At 44.5% G+C, this 24,602-nt stretch overlaps 1 protein-coding gene across 2 annotated transcripts in view; it reads left to right on the top strand.

Moving 5' to 3' along the window:
• ABR (ABR activator of RhoGEF and GTPase) overlaps positions 1-24,602 on the top strand; it is a 353,402-nt gene that overhangs the window by 61,381 nt on the left and 267,419 nt on the right. Inside the window, exon 1 of one of the 2 annotated variants that reach the window (XM_044283776.1) lies at positions 17,026-17,101. The exons of the other annotated variant lie outside the window; for it this stretch is intronic. Coding sequence (XP_044139711.1) covers positions 17,041-17,101 — 61 coding nt within the window. The 5' untranslated portion in view covers positions 17,026-17,040. Of the gene's footprint in view, positions 1-17,025; positions 17,102-24,602 lie in introns of those variants that run through there. 2 annotated transcript variants of the gene reach the window in all.

The raw sequence follows: 24,602 nt of genomic DNA, 5'->3' as shown, positions 1-24,602 counted from the left end.
GAAAGGAGGTTCTCCAGTTTGTTTAAACTGATGATCATCAGCATCTCATCGACGGGTGTCCGACACCCAGGATCCCAGCCGATCAGCTGTTTGAGAAGGCAGCAGATCTCCAGGAGCGCCGCGGTCTTCTCACTGTTTACCTCCGGCCCAGTGACGTCACGACTAGGATAAATGGCCTGGGCGGGGCTAAGCTCCATTCAAGTGAACAGAGCTTAGCCCTGCCCAGGCAAGTTGATACTAGTCGTGACGTCACTGGGCCTGCGGTAAACGGTGAGAAGGCTGAGGCGCTCCTGGAGCGCCGCTGCCTTCTCAAACAGCTGATCGGCGGGGGTCCCGGGTGTCGGACCTCCGCCGATCAGATGCTGCTGATCTCTCCAGAGGATGGATCATCAGTTTAAACAAACTGCAGAGCCCCTTTAACCACTTAAGGACCACAGGTTTATACCCCCCTAGTGACCGGGCCCCCTTTTTTTTTTTTTTTTTTACAAATCGGCACTTTCACAACTTTAACAGTTTATTGCTCGGTCATGCAACTTGGCACCCAAATGAATTTTACCTCCTTTTCTTCTCACAAATGCAGCTTTCTTTTGGTGGTATTTGATTGCTGCTGAGATTTTTAATTTTCTGATATTAATCAAAAAAGACTGCAATTTTCAAAAAAAAAAAAAAAAGTGTATTTTTAACTTTTTCTGGTAAAATTGTTCAAATATAATTACATTTCTATACAAGTTTGTCAGAATTTATTGTGCTACATGTCTTTGATAAAAAAAAAATCCAATAAGTGTATACCGTATTTATTGGTTTGCCCAAAAGTTATAGCGTTTACAAACTATGGTACAAAAATGTGAATTTCTGCATTTTGAAGCAGATCTGACTTTCTGAGCACCTGTCATGTTTCCTGAGGTTCTACAATGCCAGGATAGTATAAATACCCCCCAAATGACCCCATTTTAGAAAGAAGACACCCCAAAGTATTTGCGGAAGGGCATGGTGAGTTTATGTATGATTTTAATTTTTTTTCACAAGTTAGCGGAAAATGACACTTTCTGAGGAAAAAAATAATAAAGTTTTCATTTCTGCTAACTTCTGGCAAAAAATAAATAAAATCTCCCACGGACTCAATATGCCCCTCAGTGAATACCTTGGGGTGTCCACTTTCCGAAATGGGGTCATTTGTGGGGTGTGTTTACTGTTCTGGCATTTTGGGCGGGGCTAAATTGTGAGCAACCCTGTAAAGCCTAAAGGTACTCGTTGGACTTTCGGTCCCTTTCACACGGGCGAGTATTCCGCGCAGGTGCAATGCGTGATGTGAACGCATTGCACCCGCACTGAATCTGGACCCATTCATTTATATGGGGCTGTGCACACGAGCGGTGATTTTCATGCATCACTTATGCGTTGCGTGAAAATCGCAGCATGTTCTATATTGTGTGTTGCGGTGCGATAATCCATGCAACGCAGGCCCTATAGAAATGAATGGGGCTGCGTGAAAATCGCAAGCAAGTGCGGATGCGGTGCGATTTTCACGCACGGTTGCTAGGAGATGATCGGGATGGCGACTCGATCCTTTTATTATTTTCCCTTATAACATGGTTGATGACCTTTTTAGTAATTTAGAGATGAGGCTTATTAGATGACCTTCTCACAGCTAGACAAACAGTTAACCCTTTGTGACAGAATGGCTGAATATTTGTATAGGGCAAATGAAGCAACTGCATTGAGCCACCTGCGGCAGATCACCTCATGTCTAGAGCTGTCAGCAATGGCACTTCTCAGCCGTTCCGTCCTCACAGCTCAAGACCAACTCCCCACGGACCCATAAGCACTCCGTCATTTACTTAAGAGCACCTGCCACCTCTTCTGACATGTCTGTTTTAGTAACTTCTTGCATTCCCAGTGTAAAAACAATTTTGAAGCATCTATTGTTTTATTCCTTTATTATTCCTGCTAAAAATGATGAATGAATTGCTAGCAGTTTGCAATGCAGGTTTAGATGGGGGTGTGTCCCTGCACAGTCTGACACTAGCCAATCATTGCTGCTGGTGTCAGACTGTGCAGGGACACGCCCCCCTAACTGGTAACATTCTTCTGAAAAGCTACACTTTTGAACGCGTTCTTAGAGTCCATTCACATGACTGTATCTGTTTTGCAGTCTGCAAATAGCGGATCCGTTAAACGCAGCCACTGGCCATGTGCATCCCACATTTTACCCTTCAACAGGTCCAGCACTATGTAACTAATGCCTATTCTTGTCTGCAAAATGGACAAGAATAGGACATTTTCTATTTATTTATTTATTTATTTATTTTTTCTGGGTCCATGCGACAGACATAGAGATGCGAATGGCACACTGTCTGCTATTTGCATCTTTTACGGCTATGTTGAAATGAATGGGTCTGCATCCGATCTGCACTAGGAACGTGTCAGTTTACAAGATGGCATATAGCAGTGATGGCGAACCTATGGCACGAGTGCCAAAGGCGGCACTCAGAGCCCTCTCTGTGGGCACCCGCATCCTGGAAAAAGTCTATGGTGTACCAATATGCCTTAGACGATTCCTGCCATTCATCAGCGCAGGACGCACTATGAGCGGCACAGGCAGCGCACTGAATGTAGACAGGCTGTTATAGCTACAAGATAAAGTTCAAGGAATATATACTTTGTTGGACTGTAGTATTCAGGCTAAATTGCTGTGTTGGCACTTTGCCATAAATAAGTGGGTTTTGGGTTGCAGTTTGGGCACTCGGTCTCTAAAAGGTTCGCCATCACTGGCATATAGAGACCATAGTAGTGCAGCACCGTCAAAGAGCTGACACTCTACCCTAGGGTATGAGAATGTTCATGCAGTTTTTGCACTAGGCCCACCAGTGTGTTAAAGCAACCCTGCCGGCGGGTGTGTCTGGTGACGGTCTTTTAATATTCTGTGCTCATAAGGTGACATAATCTATATACGGTATATTGTAGGGATTAGCTCTTATCCGGCGGTCATTTAACATAGTACATAGTACATAAGGCCGAAAAAAGACATTTGTCCATCCAGTTCGGCCTGTTATCCCATGCAAGTTGATCCAGAGGAAGACCCCTCTCTAGTAGCTATAGCCTGTAATATTATTAAGCTCCAGAAATACACAATGATCTTCATCCATCGCAGGATTAGGGGCCAAACATTGCATTTATTTTTAAATTCTTCGCATACAGGACAGCCCGGTTATGTGAGTATGCATATATGTATGTTCCACGATCACTCAAAAACGCAACCATCAATTTCAAGGAAACTTGGTATACACATCCATGGCTACCTGGAAAGAAATATTGTGGGGGTCATACACCCCTACAACAGCAGCTGCATGGAGTTTGTACTGTATGCTCCTACTGTTTTTGCTACACACACATTGCTCTGTAACTCAAAAACTCATCAATCAATTTCTACTAAACTTGGTACAGATATCACTTACTATCTGGGAAATAATACTGTGGAGGTGACATGCCTGTACACAAGGAGCTCGCTGTTAAAGGGGCGGGGGGCTGTAGAGGTCCCTGTTATAGGGGATCCTGTCCATCTTTTAACGACACACAGAAACGTTAAATGAAATAGATGAATAGGATTTTGCTAGTCTGATATAAACGATGATGATGATGGAATGTCATGGCCACCTGGAATGCAAAAACTTCGGAATGCTTTGACATTTCTCCTTGCAGCCGTTCTGATAAAATTAGCACTTTTATAATATGCTATGTGGGCGTAGAATCAGCACCTAGAGGCTCCGTCTACTCACCCTTTATCCCGCCCAGGTCCCTGGTTCTGCCCGCCCCGCTCCTCTTGATTGATCTCACGGTTCGCAGCATAGCTGTCGAAATCCCACGCCTGCGCTGTTCACTTCTGTATTCGGCGCAGTGAGTGAAGGTCGCTCTCCTGATGCCGGCTTCCTCACTGTGATGTAGTCGGCGCAGGGTCAGTGAGGAATCCGGCACCAGGAGCGCATCATTCACTCACTGCGCCTGCGCCGAATACAGAAGTGAATGGCGCAGGTGCGGGATTTCGTCAGCGATGCTGCGAACCGTGACATCAATCAAGAGGAGCGGGGCGGGCAGAACCGGGGACCTGGGCGGGATAAAGGGTGAGTAGACGGAGCCTCTAGGTGCTGATTCTACGCCCACATAGCACCTAGAGGCTCATTAGCATATTATAAAAGTGCTTATTTTACCAAAACTGCTGCAGGGAGAAAGGTAAAAAACATACTGTTATGTAGTGCGGACATTAGCGCATCGCTATATCGGTCAGCTACATAACAGTATTTCTGGTGGTAGAAGCCCTGTCAACAAAAATAAAACAATTTAAAAAAAAAAGTAGAGTCTGAGACAAAAGTTGCAATTTACCAATGGAAATGTTGCAAGTGCGGCAGAGTTGGCTGAAATGGCGCATTTTGGTTTAAAAAATTTGCATTTAAGTGCTATTGGTGTCAAAATGTCGCAAATTGAGAGAAATGGGCAGATAATAAAGTTTCTATGTAAAAAAAAAAGTCACATTTTAAAAGCGCTGTGCACCTTTTAGTATATAAGGTGGAACAAATTCCGCCATCATTGATGTATGCCCCCACTGTGGTACTGTTTGTTCCGGTCAGCTATATCGCCCACCTTGTTCTCGGGCTTTTTCCTCTGTGAGACATCTAAATGCAGTCAGAAAACAGCAAGGGAAGTAAAGATATTTGTGGTTTTTCATTTTGCTGCACGATAAAGAGAAGATATTGTGAAAAAATTGCTCATGTTGGTTTAAGTGCTTCAAATAATGGCTCATTTCATCAGTATGGATTTTAACAGCTTTTCCAGAGCAGGAGAAAATTACAGTATTGCTACGAAATACGAATTAGGTTTTATGTGAAAATAGCAGTATTTGCCGGTCTATACACATCACATATTGGTTGACAACCTAATATGTATGGAGGTCTCCTGACTGTTGGAAGCATGCCCGATCCTTTTGTCTTAGAGTCCAGGAAGGGGGCGCAGGTCATTTACATGGCAGATTTTTCACACAGTGTATACGGTGCTGGTGCGGTACATAAAAATCTGTGATGGCAAATCTGCAGCGATTCTGCCACATGTGGACATGCCCTTAGGCCGCGGTCACACACGACCAATTGGCTGCGGATTTGCCATGGCGGGTTTTCCCCATGTTAAGACACCAATTAGACCTCAGATCAGAGAGAGAAAAAAAATCAACCTGTCTTTCTCCGGACGCAGCTCCTGAGCGGCGATGCTCCTGAGATCCAGCTCCTTCTCTTCCTTCCGCGCTGTGCTGTGACCTAACATCGCACAGCGTGAGGTCACAGTACGCGCTAACGACCTCGCTCTGTGTGACGGTCACAGCACGGCAAGCAGCTGACGAAGAAGGAAGTGGCGAGTACAGAGCCCTCACAGGGAGCGCTGCATTGACTGCTCCCCGATCCTGCTGTACTAATGAGCGCTTCCATAACACAGGCACTCATTAGCATTTGCCCCTTAAGACAAATGGGGAAAAAAAAGTGCGTCTTATAGGGAGAAAAATACAGTGTATGTGTAAGGATGCCAGATATATAGGTTATTACATTTTTGTTATTTTTAATGTTCTGTTTTTACCTTTTTTACGCATTTTGCTGAGATTCACTGAGAAGTGGCAAAGGACCTTAAAGGGGTTCTCTCCGTACAGCAATCTCTTCCATGCGTCCCAGATTACAACTCAGAGTTGAGCAGACCAAGACCTGTGGCCTGAGTTACTGCTAGATTTAATCTCCCTTATCTACATATCCATCAGCAATGGTGGAAAACTTTGTGGTACTCGTCTGTTTGGATAGAGGGTATCATATGCACCGTATATGGACACTGCTTGTTCTCTTTATATGGTACCTACGGTATTTATAACTGGATCTGTCCTAACATTTTAGTGTTTATAGTGTTTTATTTGTTTTGTATCTGTATGTATGGATGTAATGAAAAATTCCCTAACGTCTGACAGGATTTCTTTTTTGCTCCCCGTACATTGTGAAATCTACAGATGTAAGATTATTGCTCCTTGCAGATGATGTGCAGCCAAGTCTCTGAACTCCTGGCACTTAAGATTTAGTTGACTTCCTCTGTGTGCCAGCTCCCTGCCAGCTTCCCCTGTTGACTAGTGCTTGTAATCTTAATTAAAAACCGTTAATCCTCTGTACAAATAAGAAATGGAATGAACAATTTCACATTCGCCAAAGTTTTTCTCCCCCTGCTTAAATGATCAGTTTTATTCCAGAATCCCCTGCTGTCGTCCTGTTTATTAGAATGCTAATTAAACATCACTGGTCTAAATGCTCCAGAGACCTTTTTTTTTTTTTTTTTTTTTTAGGAAGATGCGCTTACATTTTTCATGTCATGATCAGTTTTTCTAAAGATTAATTTCTTCCCTGTTTATTTCGGCTACAGCGGGGTGAAGAAGCTGGAGGCTCCATTTCTGAGCTCGGCGGTGAGGCCATCTATATTGGTGACTACACCAAATTGCCTGGAGTTCTGCTTCTGGTAGCTTCGGTAAACAGCTGATTATGCCAGGCCAAGCCAGGCATTTTCTGTGTAGCGGCTAAAATGTAGTATTAATTGATGGGCTTCTGTGGTCATTTATGTAATACCAGGACCGCAGCAGTCCGATGGAGTGGGACTTACTTGTAGAAAATGGCTTTCTGGCTCAGAGAGGGGCATATCGATCGGGGCATCCCCCTCTTATAAAGTCCATTTGACCTAACGGGACCACGCTTGTCTTCATGAGACAACCTCTTTAATACAGTTAAAAAAAATTTGCATTTAATTTTTTTTTTAAGACTTAAAGGGGTTGTCTACTCTAGGATATAAAATAAATGTCTAACAGCTCGCTGGTTTTCATTTGCCTTGCTGCAGTGATGATGTGCCGTACACCCACGTGACAGTCATAAATTGCCCCACTAAGGCTACTTTCACACTAGCGTTTTTCTTTTCCGGCATAGAGTTCCGTCACAGGGGCTCTATACCGGAAAAGAACTGATCAGGCATATCCCCATGCATTCTGAATGGAGAGTAGTCCGTTCAGGATGTCTTCAGTTCAGTCATTTTGACTGATCAGGCAAAAGAGGAAACCGTAGCATGCTACGGTTTTATCTCCGGCGAAAAAAAACTGAAGACTTGCCTGAACGCCGGATCCGGCATTTTTTTTCCATAGGAATGTATTAGTGCCATTCAAAATACCGGAATACCGGATCCGTCCTTCCGGTCTGCGCATGCGCAGACCTTTAAAAATGAGAAGAAAAAAAAGGATCAGTTTTGCCTGATGGCACCGGAAAAACTGATCCCGTATGGCAATAAATTTTTCTGACTGATCAGGCATTTTTCAGACTGATCAGGATCCTGATCAGTCAGAAAAAATGACTTCAGTTTGCATACAGTTTGCCTGATCAGGCAGTCAGTTCAGGCAACGGAACTGCCTGCCGGAATCAAACAACGCAAGTGTGAAAGAACCCTAAACAGACCAAAAAAACATAGATTTTTTTAGGGGGGACAAAAGCCTACATTTGCAACCACCATGACTCTGGAAAAGCTAAATGATAAACCATGTGGGAGCTGTAAAATGGTGACCTTATTTGTTGTCTTCCATGGTGCAGCCTTGTGCGCTCAATCCTCATGATGACAAAGTGAAATCAGAATGTTCAAAATAATGACTAATATATTCAAAAGGGAAAAACTTAAATGTTGCATTGATATAAGTATTCAGACACTTTACTCGGGACCTCTTTGAAGTACCTTTGGCAGTGATTACAGCCTCCATTCTTTTTGGGTAAGATGCCTCAAGGTTTAATTTATACAGATATTCTGTGCATTTTCAGTTTTGAAAAAACAAAAAATTCCTACACAAATCTGCTGAAAATAAACATGTTTATTGTTAACGTGTACCCTTTTTTTTGTAAATCTTTCTTCATTTATACGTAATATATATTTTTTTTTTAATTTTTTTTTTTAATTTTTTTTTGTCCCCCCCCCACTAACTTTTAGCCCCCTTAGGGGCTAGAACCCTTGTCCTATTCACCCTGATAGAGCTCAGGGTGAAAAGGACTTCACACTCTCCCTGCTGCCCTGTGCATAGTGCACACGGCAGCAGGGAGCCGACTATGGCAGCCAGGGCTTCAGTAGCGTCCTGGCTGCCATGGTAACCGATCGGAGCCCCAGGATTACACTTCTGGGGCTCCGATCAGAAGTTGCCACTGATCCACCAATGTACCAATGGAGGGGATGGGACCCTGTGGCCACTGCCACCAATGATTGATACTGGGGGCCCTGGGTGGGGGGGGGCGCACTGCGCCACCAATGTTTTTAATACTGGGGTTGGGGGCGTGCACACTGCGCCACCAATGAAGATAACTCGCCCATGAATTCATATACAGGAGGTGGGAGCTGGCTGCAGAATCACATAGCCTCACCCAACCTCTATGAGTGGTAGCTGCGATCTGCGGCAGTTAACCCCTCAGTTGCTGCACCTGAGGGGTTAACTACAGCGGATGGCAGCTACTTGTCATAGAGGTTGGGTGAGGCTATGAGTATGTGATTCTGCAGCCAGCTCCCACCTCCTGTATAAGAATTAATGGGCGAGTTATCTTCATTGGTGGTGCAGTGGCCACAGCCCCTCCCCTTCTCTTGTCCTCTCATTGGTGGCAGTGGCACACACGCTGCTTCCTTCTCTCCTGTGCTGCTGTGAAGCAGATACCTATAACGTTGAAAATCCAAAACATTGGCCGATAATATCGGTAAAACCGATCCCTAGTTCACACACCTGGATTTGGGTATTTTCTGCCTTTCTTCTCTGCATATACTCTAAAGCTCTTTCAGCTTAGATGGGAATCTCTGTGAACATTCATTTTCAGGTCTTTCCAGAGATGTTTGATAGGGTTTAAGTCAGGGCTCTGGCTGGCCCACTCAAGAGCATTCAGAGTTCTCGCTTAGCAACTCCTGTGTTGTCATGGCTGTGTGCTTAGGGTCATTGTCTTGTTGGAAGGTGATCCTTCAGCCCTGTCTGAGGTCTAGAGCACTCTGGATCAGGTTTTCATTAAATGGAACCTGTCACCATGAAAATGCAAGCTACAGGGACCATATTATAGAGCAAGAGGAGCTGAGCAGATTGATATATAGCTTTGTGGGAAAAATATCATTATCTTTAGATTCAGTATCTTCAGAATCCTTTATCACAAAACTTTATTTCAATCTGCTCAACTTCTCCTGCTCTATAACATTCTTCATGCAGCTCAAATGCCATGTTCAATGGGACAGGTTCCCTTTAAGAATATCTCTGTAATTTGCCCCATTCAGCTTTTCCTCAACTCTGACTAGCCACCCTATCCCGGCAACCGAAAAACACCTCCAAAGTATGTCACTGTAGGTATGGTATTGGGCAGCTGATGAGCAGAGTCTGGTTTCCTCTAGACATGAAGCTTAGAATTGAGGCCAAAAAGTTCAGTCTTAGTTTCATCAGACCAGAGAATCTTGTTGAGTCCTTAAAGAGGTTGCCCCCCATTGTATGATGGGTGCTGGTACCACCGCTGGGACCCTCCCCTATATTGAGAACAGAGCGGGCCAAAGGGGTGGCTGGAGGATTCCGGTCTGGCCACCACCAATCGCTCTTCCCATAGAAGTGAATTGGAGCGCACTGCGCATAACCGGCCACCGCTCCCATTCACTTCTATGGGCCCGACAGAAATAGCCGAGCTAACACCGGCTATTTTCGGTGGTCCCATAGAAATGAATGGAGGTTGGCTGTGCATGCGCAGTGCTCCCTCCACCACTGTCGGGGCGCTGATTATGAGATGGGTGTGGGTCTCTCTGCTGGCACCGACACCTATCAGACAATGGGGGCTTATCCTAGCGATATACCCCCATTATCTCAGATGATACAACCTCTTTAACGTATCTTTCACTGAGAAAAGGCTTCTTTCTGGCAACTATGCTATAAAGACCAGATTGGTGGAGTGCTGCAGTGATGGTTATTCTTCTGGAAGTGTTTCCCATCTACACATAAGATATTTTGTGCGCAGCTAGAGTGCCCATTAGGTTCTTGGTCACCTGTCTTATCAAGGCCATTTTCTTCCAATTACTTAGTTTAGTGGGGATGCCAGCTCTAGAAAGAGTCTTATTTGTTCCAATCTGTGCTTCCACTAAACCCTGTCTCTGAGCTCTACAGGGAGTTGTTTCCTCCTCATGGCTTGGTTTTTGTTCTGATGGTCATTGTCAGGCAGGACTGTGTCTTTCCAAATCATCTCCAATCAACCGAATTTACCACAGGTGGACTCTAGTCAAGCTGCAGAAACATCTCAAAGATGCTCACTAGAAATGAGAAGTCCCCATGGAATATTCAAGTGTCATAGCAAAGGGTTTGGATATTTATGTCCATGCTAATTTTTTCCTTTTTAATACATTTGCAAACATTTCTAAAATCTGCTTCACTTTCTCATTAAGGGGTATGGAGTGCAGATTCAGGGAGGAAAACTTGGTTTTTCTTTTGTTTTAGCACATGGCCGCAACTTAACAATGTGAAAAATGTCAAATTCTGAATTCATTGTAGGTAAGACATGCAGTGTATGGGTTTCAGTGCTGCTGGTGATCAAATGGTACAAAGTGTATCTAAAGCTGGCCATACACCTTAGATTACGGTCGTGTTTGTGTATATATGTATGTGTGTATAACTGTATATGTGTGTATATATGTGTGTGTATGTGTGTGTATATATATATATATATATATATATATATATATATATATATATATATATATATATATATATATATAATCATGTGTGTGTCCTGAGACCAAAGGCCTAGTTTTGTGAGTCACAAATATAGAAAAAGTGATTTTTGACAGTTTATTTTTATGGTTTGCTTTGCGTATATCACACTGAATAGCCGGTTAAATGAGTTCTTCAATCTAGTTCTTGTGGAAATCTAACATATCTTTTTTCTTTCTTTCTTTTACATATATGCGTTATAAAATGTACAGTATGTTATGTAAAAAAAAACACTTATTAGCTTTGCAATGTAAAATAGTTCTATTAAATTTATATTACATGTTTTATAATCCTATTAAGGAATTGCTGTCTTACAAAATGATTTTCTACTTATAATATATTAGCATACTTGTATATGCTAACACATCACGCTGTGTCTCTATGGCACAGGCTGTGGTTAGGGCAACACAAGTGCGCCCTAACAGTAGGAGTACTGAACTTAGTCCTGGGGTCCTTTTTTGGTCCCCAGGACTGGCTGCAGAGGGCTTACCCAACCTTAGATCAGATCACTGGGACCCAATCGGAGGGGGAAATCCTCTTTGATAACGCGTCGGTCACAGGCTGCAGTAATCAAAGGGGGAACACTTGGGATTGGAGCTACCTCTGATCCTGACTGCTCTGAGAACTTTACAAGTCATTTGTGGAGCAGGAGTGCTCATAGAAGCACTGAGCTCTCTTTAGAAAAGTGACCGGACAAGACAGCAGGTAGTCTTTAGGGGTTTAATGCATTAGTATGTATTTTGCAGATTTGGCAATTTATTGCTGTGTTTTCCATGCTGTTTGTAAAGTGCATTGAACATCACTAATAGACTAAATTGTTTGATACATACGGACCACCTCAAATCCGGACCCTCTTATGCCAATATTTCACATACTGGTTTTACTTGGCTCGACTAAGATGACTTCAAGTACAAGAAATAAATGAGGGCTTAGTCTCTGTAGCTGTGATGCGTAGAATCGCCTGTGTGTTTCTTCTCTGCCGAGGAGCCGAGCCCTTTGTTCTGCGGTTTTACGAACCGGAGACGGCACACAAAGGATGTGAAGCCAGAGAAATGTGAGCTGCTCTGGGGCACAGCTAATCATTAATGTTTTCACAACAGCGTTTTTGTGTAATTGCTGCTTTGCTTCCAGCCTCCGGGCTTGGGACCAAGGCACTGTGTCTGTATGAGGCATAAAAGAGACGGGTTAGGCCTCTTTCACACTAACGTGTGCGCTCCTTGGCCGTTTTGCAGATCTACAATACACGGGCGCCCTTCCGTGGGCATTTCACATCATGGATGCAGACCGTCCGCAAGTGCTTCCGTGGGGTTTTGTCCTGTACTTGCGTTCAGCAAAAAGATCGTACATGTCCTATTTTTTGCGGAACGGGCGGATCGCGGACCCATTAAAGTGAACGGGTCCGCGATCCGCTATGGCTGCCGCACGGTTGGTGTTCGTGCATTACGGCCCTGCAATTTGCGGGCCGCAGCACGGCCATGGGGCACACACGTTCGTGTGCAAGAGGCCTTATACATAGACTGCCGTACACACACAGACACTTTGGGACTGGCTGGGAGATGCTGTGGACCCCTCAAATAACAATGCCTGATGATCATCCAACGGCTTTTCGTAGTCTTATTATAGAAAATTCCTGTAGTATGAGCTATAATCAGGCGGAAGAAAACCCAGATATATGTTGTCTGCAATCTCTCTGGCAATGTCGTGGTCAGGACAAATGATGGTCCATGCAAGTCTGCTGCAAACGAAAAGTTGCGCTTGGCCGAACGCTGGCGAGTTTCCAAGTCTATTCCGTATGTGCCAGAACACTTTGTACATTTTCGCTATGATGGTGGAGATATATTTTGGTAGGTGCTGGTGCAGGGTTTGAAGCCCGGTTATAGCCATCACTGTCATACAGAGGACTCTTGTATCTACCCCCAGAGTCCTAAGCGCTTGTACTGGGGTCCTAGGATAGTGTGTAATATCACTATTCCTGATATTCTGTACCATTTATGTATACATTTCTAGCTCGGGTGACTTATTTAGAAGCGCTGGATTATATACCGGCGTGGTTTTTGTGATCTGAGTATTGATGCCATCATACAACTGTGGAAACCAGCGAACCCTTGTGGGGATTGGTTTATGCATGTTAATTGTATGAATCATGAATAAAATATTTTGGTGTCTTCTGGTGTCTTATGTAGGTGATGTATTTGATGTTTGATGCGTTTGTGGGATCCTATAAGTTCTTGATGGAGATAAAATTAAATGAAGATGAAACAATTGGGTCAGTGCATAAATCGCTGCACTGCCGACAATACATTGCGCTGTTTGTGCAGTTATCATGCAGCACGTTCCGGCAGTGACCGTCGCAGATTGATGTGGCTACCAGAACATGGCTCGATGGCATTGGCATTAGGTTTAGTCGCTTTCTGACCAGAATACAGCAAGTTACCGTATTCTAGAGAGTGGTGGCGAACTTATAGCACGGGTCTCTCTGTGGGCACCCGCCCCCCCCCTGGAAAAAGCCTTAAGACTTCTCCGGCCATTCATCAGCGCAGGGCGCACCATGAACAGCGCAGGCAGCGCATTGAATGTGGGCAGTCTATTATAGAACATGGAGGATATACTATACTGGACTGTAGTATTCAGGCTATTATAGCTAAATGATAAAGTACATGGAAGATTTACTATATTGGTATTCAGGTTAAATTGCCGTGTTGGCACTTTGCGATAAATAAGTGGGTTTTAAGTTGCAGTTTGAGCACTCAGTCTCTAAAAGGTTCGCATCACTGCTCTAGAGTATCTTTGTAAAGCCTCTTTAACACAGTCAGTGATCGGTCAGTGATTTCCATCAGTAATTTTTGAGCCAAAAACGGGTGCAGCTTTAAACGCAGAACAGGTGCAGATCTTTCCCTTTATACCTTATGTCTGTGGAGGCTCCAGTCCTGGTTTTGGCTCACAATCACTGATGGAAATCACTGACCGAACCCTGATGTGTGAACAAGGCCTAAGGCTCTGTTCACACAGTTGTGAGTTCGGAGCTTCTTTCAGCAGGCCTGGCAGATGTGATTGGGGGGAACATAGTTGCATGCATCACTACTTTGCCCGTCAAAGTGACGGACACCGACGGAACCTGCAGTGCCCCGTTATAAATCAGTGGGGTTCTTCGTACAATGAGATGTGGTTTCCGTTTAAATGGAAACTCCAATGGAATTTGGAACTGAGCCCAATAGATATGATCTTCTGTAGAGTATTACTCCTCTTGGATATATCATACATTTCTCATAGTTCGGGAGGGGGAGGGGGAAGGGGTTGGGGTTGGGTTGGTCTCACCATCTAAAAGGTGGACAACCCCATTAACTGCAAAGTTGACACCATCAAAACTTGTAGTGTTCATTCATTAATGGTTTTACTATAAAACCTTCAGTCTGTGAATGACCAAAGTCACTGTGTGGCACTAGGCGAAGGGGGCATTTACCTGCATGTGTGGCGGGAAGGTTCCTGGTTATATTTGAAACATATCCATAGGCCTCCATTTATCAAATACTGCATTTTGGCCTCCATCAGACTGGCATCATGTCTTCGTATAGCTTTTTTTTTTTTGTTTTGCTATAAAGAATAGTATATTTGATTACGCTATTTTAGAGCCATCCATTAAAAAAAAAAAATTGGGATACAGTCAACTATGTTGACTGCTGTATGCCCATACATTAGCATCTTTCAGTTTTAGGTCTCATGCACACGACTGTAGTTTTTGTTCGCATCCGATCTGCATTTTTTGCGGATAAGGATAGGACATTTCTGCAAGTGAAAAAAAATGGCAGCAGGCTCTCAGCTGGTATTTATGTTTTGCAGATCTGCAAGTACAGACCACAAAAACGGCAACAGTGATGTGCCTGAGCCCTTATACATTGGGAAATCCACGTGATGTATACACGTAATCAGTGTGAATGTCTTAGGTCTGTGGGTAAGGGTGAGCTTACGTTACCGCTAGTTATTTCTGAATATAATGGAAGTACCAGATTTGGCGTATAACTGAGCAGAACCGATTCCACTGACTATAATGGAGTACGTTCAGTTTCCGCTTGGGATCTTGTCTTTTAACTGTCCAAAAGTCCTGCGGGCAGGACTTTTTTGTCCAGTCTTTTTGGTGGAATCAGTAACCGAGAACCTGAATAGAGCCTCCAACGCAAATGTGAACATGTCTTAAACTAGATCATGCAACTAATGCAGGGCTTGACAAATCCCAGGTCGCCATGGCGATCAGGAATTTGGTTCTGGCGCTTGGGTATTTATCAGCCCATTTTCAAAGGTGCACAGGTGACGGGTGCGGAGCGCTAGAGGGGGGGCCCGTTCTGTCCGGAGGCAGCAGGAGTGGAGATGAGCTCCTCCATTGTGGAAGCGCTAATTTCCATATTCATCTGTATCGCCGTCCTCGGGACAGCGATACAGATGAATGGTGTGGAGGAGCAGGGGAGAGGCGTGTCCCTTGCCCGTTCCTCTGATAGGCTACAGGTCTAGTGCCTGTAGTCTATCAGAGGCCGGTGCAGGCGGCGCGATGATGTCATCGCACCGCCTGAGCCTACAGTGCGGGACACAGGCCGGAAGAGGCATCACTGACAGCAGCATAAGGTAAGTATATGAGTTTATTGTTTTTATTATTTATAGTATACTGTGGCAAGAAGGGGGTGGGGGCCCTATATACTGGCACAATGGGGGGTAGGCACTATGGAGAAGAGGGGAAGCACTATGGGGCCCTATATACTGGCACTACATGGGGGGCACTATGGAGAAGAGGGGAAGCACTATGGGGGCCCTATATACTGGCACAATATGGGGGGCACTATGGAGAAGAGGGGAAGCACTATGGTGGCCCTATATACTGGCACAACATGGGGGGGACACTGGAGAAAAGGGGAAGCTCTATGGGGGCCCTATATACTGGCACATTATGGGGGACACTATGGAGAAGAGGGGAAGGAGCACTATGGGGGCATCTACTGAGGGCCCTATGTACTGGAATGCATTATTGGGGTGCTCTATGGAGAAGTTTTATGGCACGGCTGGCTCCTAGATTCCAAGGAAATTTGTCAAGCCCTGAACTAATGAATGTAAACCCATTCCCCTATAGCAGAGCTTCAAGTTCAGTGCTGATGCCCCTTTAAGTGGGAATCTGCCAAAGACATTATATATTAGGCCAATAAGAGCAGCTGAAATTAAAACCCTGTTTGCTTTAATGATATAGTCTGGTGTCTGCAGGCGTCATTCTCCCAGCGAGTTCATCGATTTGTTGGCTGACATAGTAGCGGCTCTGCTTACAAGGCTTAACACATTTGTGCAGACCCAGGATTTCATTACAGAATACGGCTGGCACCGACGGTGGCAAATTGGTTAACACACATGTGATTTCAGCAGGTTTATAAGGGGAGAGAGGCTGCGACAGAACCTCTGTGGGTCTCACCGGCACTAGAGTGTGGCACAACTGCCGGCTACAGTCTTTACGAGCAGGTGGTCTTTCTCAGAAAAGCACTATTGTGCCTGGCGTTGCTGCCATGGAGACCCCCTCACAATGATATCATCTTCTCCAGGGGTTTCCCCAGAGACGGCGTAGTAGTAGAAGAGTTGGGGTGCAGGGATCTCTGCATAGAGGCACTGCTCATGATCATGCAGAACCGGGCGAGCGGCATCGTTGAGGTTAGACAGGGCAGGTCTCGGTGAGGCTGTGGTCCTCAGCAGGTGCCTAGTGGAGCACAGGCTCTATTGAGGACACGGTTAATTACCATCTGCATCCAAAGGGAAAACCATCCGCCCATCTGTCAGTTTCAGGACCAGAGCTTCCCTTAACCCACCCCCTTTCCACCTAACGCAGCCCCCTCCCCTGCATCCTCTCAGTGTAAACACAGAGGGAGAACTTCAGGGACACAAAGCATCAGCCCTCTCCCTCCATTCATGTCTGAGCTTGGATCTTTTTAGCATCCTTGATATACTGGAACCTTCCTTCTCTGGTAGAACCTCTGCTGCTTGCCTCCCCTCGCTCTCCTCTCTCCTACCTTCCTTCTTGTGCTCCTTTCCTCTGCAAAGCTTTGGCCTGTCCCCTGCAGTCTTCTGTCCTTTGCGCTTTACCTTATTGCTCCCTCTCTGAGACATGAAACGCTTACTTCCCCAGGCAGCTGCCGTCCTGGTCTGACCATCTTTCCCAGGTTCACTGGTCTTTGATGAAATGCAGGTTGGGATCTGAAGGACTTCGAGAATCCGACACCATGGAGCCTGTGAGCCACCAAGGAATGCCTCGTCTCTCCTGGATAGATACCCTCTACAGCAGTAAGTGTCTGCCTGCACTCGCCGTGTATTATGGGGGTCTGCATGGTTGAGGTCTCCAGTCGATAAATCCATCATTCCTTTATTCCTTCTGTCATTATTCGTGCTATGGATCACATTTGTTTAGTACGTTACCGCTTCTTGACTAATAACTTATTCTTGACGCTCTTCCAAAAAGTCACTTGTGGTTTGTTGATTTATTTCTTAGATCTTTGTTTTTTTTTTTTTTTTTGTGTGTTATTGTTCATCTATCTTCTATCATGTGTGGGTCATTGAACCTGTCACGCACACGGGCATCTGGTCTCTTCATATAGTATGTAGCTTAGTGAGTGCCTATAGGCGAAGTACATGTCTTTTAGTAATGCCAGTACATATGTCCAGAGGCTGAACTCGCATTCATCATCATCATCGCAGGTCCTAGATGTGTATCGAGAGAGGTGCAATTTCCTGTGGTCTGTCAGAACGTATTTTATATATGGTATTTTTTTTCCTGGACTTTGGGCGGCACAAGCTTTTTGTGGCTGGTTTCGTTCAGACGTGGCCTGCTTTGTTAATATTTTGCATTCTCTACCTTTTGTACTATGCAGTAAGCAGTATTCATTTTCTATACAATATGCTCCCGGCTTCTTGCTCCCCTCCCCTACGTGCTCCTGTTCACATCTGGTATTCTGTGCTCATTTTCTCCCAGCTGGGGCTGGCATCGCTGCTCAAATTAGTCTGGCATTGGATTGATCAGCTGTCTGCGCTGTCTAGATGTGTGGCAGATCCAGGCCCTTTGATTTTTGCTCTCCCTTTTGGATAGGGAGAGTACAGTATGTGTGCAGACGTACAAATGCATACAACGCATACCCTGCATCGCCCTACATCCCCCCCCGGTATGTGTATTATAATGTCTTTAGAGAAGTCTGCAAATATCCGCACCCACACAATTATTGCGGCGCGCAAAATGTGCAAATCTGTACACTGCCATGTATAGTTTTTTTTTTTTTTTCCCTCTGCAGTTGGACATATGTAAAGTTGGTACACTGGCGCACAGGATGGACAGCTTTTGAAGCTCTTGATCTCCTTTGCGGGCTCATGATGGTGGAAGTTGGTTCCAGCTTATTAATATTCTTAGATTTTAAATTCATAGGGAGTGTCAATCAGTAAAGCAGGATAATTATTGATTTAGATCAGACTGGGATTGACGGGGTTAATCTATATTGGAATATTGGACATGAGCATTTATCTGTTTTTGTTTTTTGTCCAGTTTTGGGGCGAAAACTGTATTGATGGCAGAGGCGCGAGCATTTTCCTTGAGAGCCCAGTGCCATTTCTTGACTGACAGCTTAGTTTTGTGCGGTGCTGATGGCTGTCTACTGGCAGAGCCGATAAGGGAGGGAGTGTTTCTGCAAATGCAGCGTCGGAAAGCTGTAAAATTGCTGTATTGCGATTTTCTGTAAACAGCAAATCACCTGGAAAATGACACAGTGCCGTGTCTTCCGGTTACAGACGTGTATTGCAGTCCCTGGCGATAACGTTACACTGACGTACCGTGCGGCTTAGTCACTGGCAATCATGACGGTATTGTACTGGAGCATTCATGTGTGAATGCTGGGAATTTATACATTTAGGAAAACCTGGTTTGAATAATTAGTTTTACCTCTCATTCCTACATTGAATGTAAAGTAAAACAAACCCGAGCAGCACGTCATCTGTTTTACATCTATTGACCATTATTAATAGGCCGCTAATATAATATACACACATAAACTGATCCGCTATAACATTACCACCACCTGCCTAATATTGTGTAGTTCCCCTCGGGCCCATAAACGCCTCTCGCCCACATAGGCAGGTACTCCACATCTATCTGGCAGCAGGTCCATAAAGTTTGCCTAACCCTTCTATATACTTTATTAAAACCTATTGTGAATGCCATAAAATGAATGCTTCTATGATACTTAATTTTTTAACATTTTGCTAGCGAAATAGGCACCTGAAGCTTAGGTGGCTATAGCGCTTTGCAATCCGTACTCCTGCAATCTAGGCCAGGCTTTGGCCTCATGCACACGACAGTATTTTTTCACTGTCCGCAAAACGGGGTTCCGTTGTTCAGTGATCTGTTTCAGTTTTTGTTTCCGTGTGTCTTCCTTCATTTTTGGAGGATCACCAGACATGGTGAATCTAAGTCAAGTTTGCCTGGCAAATGATGGGAAAAAAAACGGACGCGGATGACAATCTTGTGTGCCTCCGTGTTTTTTCACGGACCCATTGACTTGAATGGGTCCGCGAACCGTTGTCCGTGAAAAATATAGAACAGGTCCTATTTTTTTGACGGACTAGAAACACGGATCACGGACGCGGATGACAAACGGTGCATTATCCGAGTTTTCAACTGACCCATTGAAAGTCAATGGGTCCGCAGAAAATCACGGAAAACGGAACAACGGACACGGAACACAACAACGGTCGTGTGCATGAGGCCTTTAGCAGAGGAACAGCAATCTGGGCCTTGCAGTGGAATTCATACTCCACTGACATGGCAAATGCAAAGCGCTATAGGCGGCTTAACGTCAAGTGCCTATTTAATTAGAAAAACATTTAAAAAAGCTGATTAGTAAAATGTATTTTATGGACTTTACACTATGTTTTAATAAAGTGCGTAGAAAGTTTTAGGTACACTGTAAGTCCTTTGGGGCATATTTATCAAACTGGTGTAAAGTAGAACTGGCTTAGTTGCCAATAGCAACCTAATCAGATGGAAAGGAGCTCTGAAAAATTAAAGGTGGAATCTGATTGGTTGCTATGGACAACTAAGCCAGTTCTACTTTACACCAGTTTGATAAATGACCCCAATTAAGTTGCCTCCATTAATCGGCCTCGTTTTCCAGCAAATCCAACGGATGCTGGATCGGATTAATATCTGAGTAATTTGGAGTGAACCCCAAACTGTTTCTGAGCAATTTTGTGCAGGGTGGCAGGAGCATTATCCGGTTGAAAGAGACCCCTTCAGCAAGTGGCATTTATCAGGTAGAGAAAGGTAATGCAAGGTACTTACTAATGTATTGTGATTGCCCATATTGCCTCCTTTGCTGGTTAGATTCATTTTCCACTGCATTATACACTGCTGATATCCAGGGCTTATGACCACCCTCGGGTGGTCATGCTTACACACTTGGTGGCCGGGACTGTGTGAGCGCACATAGGCTAGTGCTTTTTCCTATAGTGTGCAAGCACGGCCACTGCTGATGGATTGCAGGGTGGCAGTAACCATGGAAACGAGCAATGTATAATGTGATGGAAAATGAATCAAGCCAGCAAAGGAGACAATATGGACAATCACAATACATTAGTAAGTGCCTTGTATTAACTTTCTCTACCTGATAAATGCCATTTGATGAAGTGAGACAACCCTTTTAAGGGGATACCGCTGCCATGAAAGGGGGTACTAGGTCTGCATCAGTGTTTAGGTAGGTGGTATGAGCATCCTGGTGCCATCTCTTTAGGTGGGTGATGCACACGTGACTGGGGGCGTCCACGTGATATAAAGGAGGAATGGTTTGTCAGAGAAGGCCACCTTCTTCCATTGCTCCATGATTCAGTTTGGATGCTCATGTGTTGGCCCTCTGACCAGTCTGCAGCTATGTAGCCCCCAAACACAACAGGCTATGTTTGCACTGTGTTCTGACCCTTTTCCATCATAGCCAGCAATCCCTTTTTCACCAGTTTGTGCTACAGTAGCTCTTCTGTGGGATCAGACCAGATCGGCTAGCCTTCACACCACATTCGTACTAGTGAGCTTTGGCCTTGGACCACGTAGCTGATTCACCGGTTGTCCTTCACTGGACAGCTAACTCTTGCATGTCGGAAGCCTCATACAAGACCTGCCATTTTGGAAATGCTCTGACCCAATTGTTTAACCATCACAGTTTAGCCCTTGTTCAAGTCCCTGAGATCTGTACACATTTCCAAATTTTTTCCATTTTCAACGCGTCAAGTTCACTTGCTAATACATCTCACCCCTTGACAGGTGCCATTGTCAGGAGATGAGCAATGTTCTTCACCTGTCACTGGTCTTAACGCTATTGCTGATCTGTGTATATAAAAACGAATGTGCAAGCGAAGAAATTAGTTGTAAAAACCAAGCAGATCAGTTCTTTCATTTTAACCAGTGGAAATATGATTGAATCTGGTTTTAGACTTTGCCAGTTTTATACATGAGCCTTGTGGCTGATGCGGCTCGGTTTCCTGCCATGAAAAGATTGCGCTACAGATATATTTTCGGTGTACATGGCGTGGTTCCTCTAGTGCGGAGAAACAACCTTTTTTTCAGCCCCAGGGCCACCCTTTATACTGAGCAACTCCCAAGGGCCCAAAAAACAACTTAAAAAGGGTATTACCATCACATTGAAAAGTGCAAGTTCCTCTTTAAGGACACCCACTTATTGAGGGAGTGGTGCCCCCTTCTCCCGAATCTTCACCCTAGAGAGGCGACCATGCATGCATGTGGTTCTTTCTATTGAAAATTATGGGTGTTGTGGTGACCACCTAGCAAGTGCCAAATGGGGTTGTATAACTACAACTCCCAGCAGCATACCCAGACAGCCTACAGGAGGGCATGATGGGAGTTGTAGTTTTACAACAACTGGAGGGCTGCACGTTGAGCATTCCTGGTCTAGATGGTTGGGGGCCGCACCAAATGGCATTGCAGGATGCATGTGGCACACCCCCTGCTGTAGTGTATACAGCGACATGCCCGTAGACATTAAAAGCCAAACACTGCAAGGGTGACCGGTGTACATATACCCCCAGTGCCGTGTGTCCAGGGCCTAAGGACAGGTTTCTTACCATATTCGTTTCATTTTCCCCCAGTTTGCGTACATTGCTTTTAGGGTGTCCTTGTGGCAGGATTAGTGCCCGCTTAGGTTTGGCATCCACTGATGAGGAGGAAACGTCGGATTATCACCCGCTTTGATATAGATTTGTAGGATCTGAGAACCCCACAATTGGTCTCTTCTTGACCTGCGAATATTTTTCGGAATGGTGCATGCGGCATTGTATCCTTCAGAAAAGAAAAAACATGTTGCGTGGAAAAAATAGAATACATTTGCTTCAATCAATAAAAGCCTATATAAAGTGAGGGCTATGTCGTATTTCGTACTGATCGATGCTCTGGAAGGAGAAGCTGCAGGGACTAGATCGGGTTTGATTGGATTATATTCTGTTTTCATACATCTTCTATCTAAACCTATGGCAGATCACACAGTACAATCTGCAGGGGTGCAAATATATAATCAATGGACTTTACACAGGAGCGTCTCCTGCCAGTATAATCTGCCGTAATCCATTTAATGCACACCCTATGTACTTAAAATGGGGACTCTGCTTAAAGATGAAGTTTCGCATTGTTGACCTTCATTCTAGGTTTCAGACTCCCTGATCGTGTCCTCTACTTGAGACATTTCACGCTCTCTAGCATTGTCACTCACCTAGGATGGATATTCATATACCGTAGTTTTTGCTGCAGTCTGTATTAGTCATGGGGTCATGGTATTCATCAGCTAGTCATTCTGTATGAGATGCTCAGACGTCTTAAACACCCCCCCCCCCCCCCCCCTTATTTCGTCTTGCAGATATGCAATTTGTTAAATTGAGATGCTGATTAAATTAAATTGATCCTTCCTACTTAAAGGGAATCTGTCACATCATTTTCACCTATGTAATTAACAGCATTGCCCCATGGAGGATCATAGAAGATTGCAAACACATTCCAGACATACCTGGGTGCAATTTGTGTTTTTATTCCAGGTCCAGAAAAAGTGTTTTTATTCTACTGGAAAACAGCTCCCATGTGGGGGTTTTGCTGTTCCAAGTACCCACAGCAAACCAGACTTAGGGCTCATGCACACTGGATGAGGGATGTCAAACCAATGGCCCTCCAGCCGTTGCAATGGAGTTTTCCATTGTAATCCTTCATTGCGGTCCACAATGCATGGGTACTGATGTAAGCGTACGCAGGGCCCATTCACTTGGGTTCTGTATGCACTACTTTTTTGCAGTGCGGAGGTACCGACATGGTGCTTCCGTGAGGTTCTATACCTCTGTTCTGCACCGCACTTTCCAGATTGAGGACCCATTCAAGTGAATGGGTCCACATCAGTAATGCAGTGCACAAACAGCTGGTGCCTGTATATTGTGTACCCGCAATACGGGCACCGGCTGACAACGGTCGTGTGCATGAGCCCTTTAAGAAGAGGATGGGGCTGCTTTAGCTGCTCATATTTTGGGTTTGGTAACAGCTGGCATTTCAAGCTTTCAAACAATACCAGTATCGGGGCATTATATCCATTACATGTGCAGATATAGCTGTTAGAAATCGAGTCAGGAGTGAAAGCAGTGAAACCTCGTTTTACTTGCATTTTCTGCCTTCCTGATTTCTAACAGCTAAATCTTTAGATTTAATGGAAACAATGCTGTGATATTGGTATTGGAGCGGCGAGGAGCAGGTAAGTATAGGTTTTTTCACAGGTACTACTGGGTAGTGGGGAATTTAAGAAACAAAAACCTGGACAACCCCTTAATTGTAAAGTTAGATCTTTTTAATGTATTTATTTTTGGACAGACTGATCAGAATAAACTATAGGGATGAAGCCTGTTCAGTGCCAAGCTTCCCGCTTGTGTAATCCGTGAATCAGCAGGGCTTAATGCTGAGATGGAGCTAATAGTTGATAATCCACTGTATACGGCCGGGAATCCCAGTGGGTGAAGGCTTCGCTGGCATAGTTCTCATCACTGGTGCTCGGCAGTCATCCTCACAGCAGTGCCACGAAGTGCCAGCTGACATTGGGACTGTTCATTGGCATCATTAAGTGGCTCATATTAATGCGCCTCTCAAACACATCCTGCAAAAATATCTGCACAGGAAATGTAGATGAAGGACATCTATATCTGAAGATCGCTGAGAGAACAGGAAAGGGATTTATATTTTATATCAGTCTAATAAACTATAAAGCAATGGCTTTTCTTGGCAGTAAAGCCCTGCATTCACGTCTCTGGGGATGAAGAACTGTAGAAATGACTGTAAAGGTGGTTAATTGTTCTACTAATGTAGACATTAATAGAGATGACCTATCCCCTGGATAGGTGATCAGTATCTGATCGGTGGAGGTCCAACACCTGGTGCAGCTCGAGTGAGAGGTTTGGATTTTGGTGGATGTTAGTTATAAGTAAGCTAGTGCCTGCTTCCTCAATCTCTTTGGTGGGTCGCCATTTATAAAGTTTAAAACAAAGGACTTCCATTTAAAGAGGACCTCTCACCTCTCCAGAAATGTCTTTTTTTAGTAAATGTTACATAAAATGACAATTGTGAAGCCCCTGTTTGTATGTCTCTGTGTTTTGCTGTTCCTCTGTTATATTTTTTAGGTGTACATGAATACATTTCCAAATGGGTGCTCCCAATTGGAGGGGTGTCCAATTAGTGCTTGCAGTGTCAGACTGTTCAGAGACACCCCCTTTTGACAAG

This window comes from Bufo gargarizans, chromosome 3 (genome assembly GCF_014858855.1).
Source record: "Bufo gargarizans isolate SCDJY-AF-19 chromosome 3, ASM1485885v1, whole genome shotgun sequence".
NCBI lineage: Eukaryota > Metazoa > Chordata > Amphibia > Anura > Bufonidae > Bufo > Bufo gargarizans.
The sequence above is the reverse complement of the archived record's forward strand: the minus strand, read 5'-3'. Positions and strand labels throughout refer to the sequence as shown.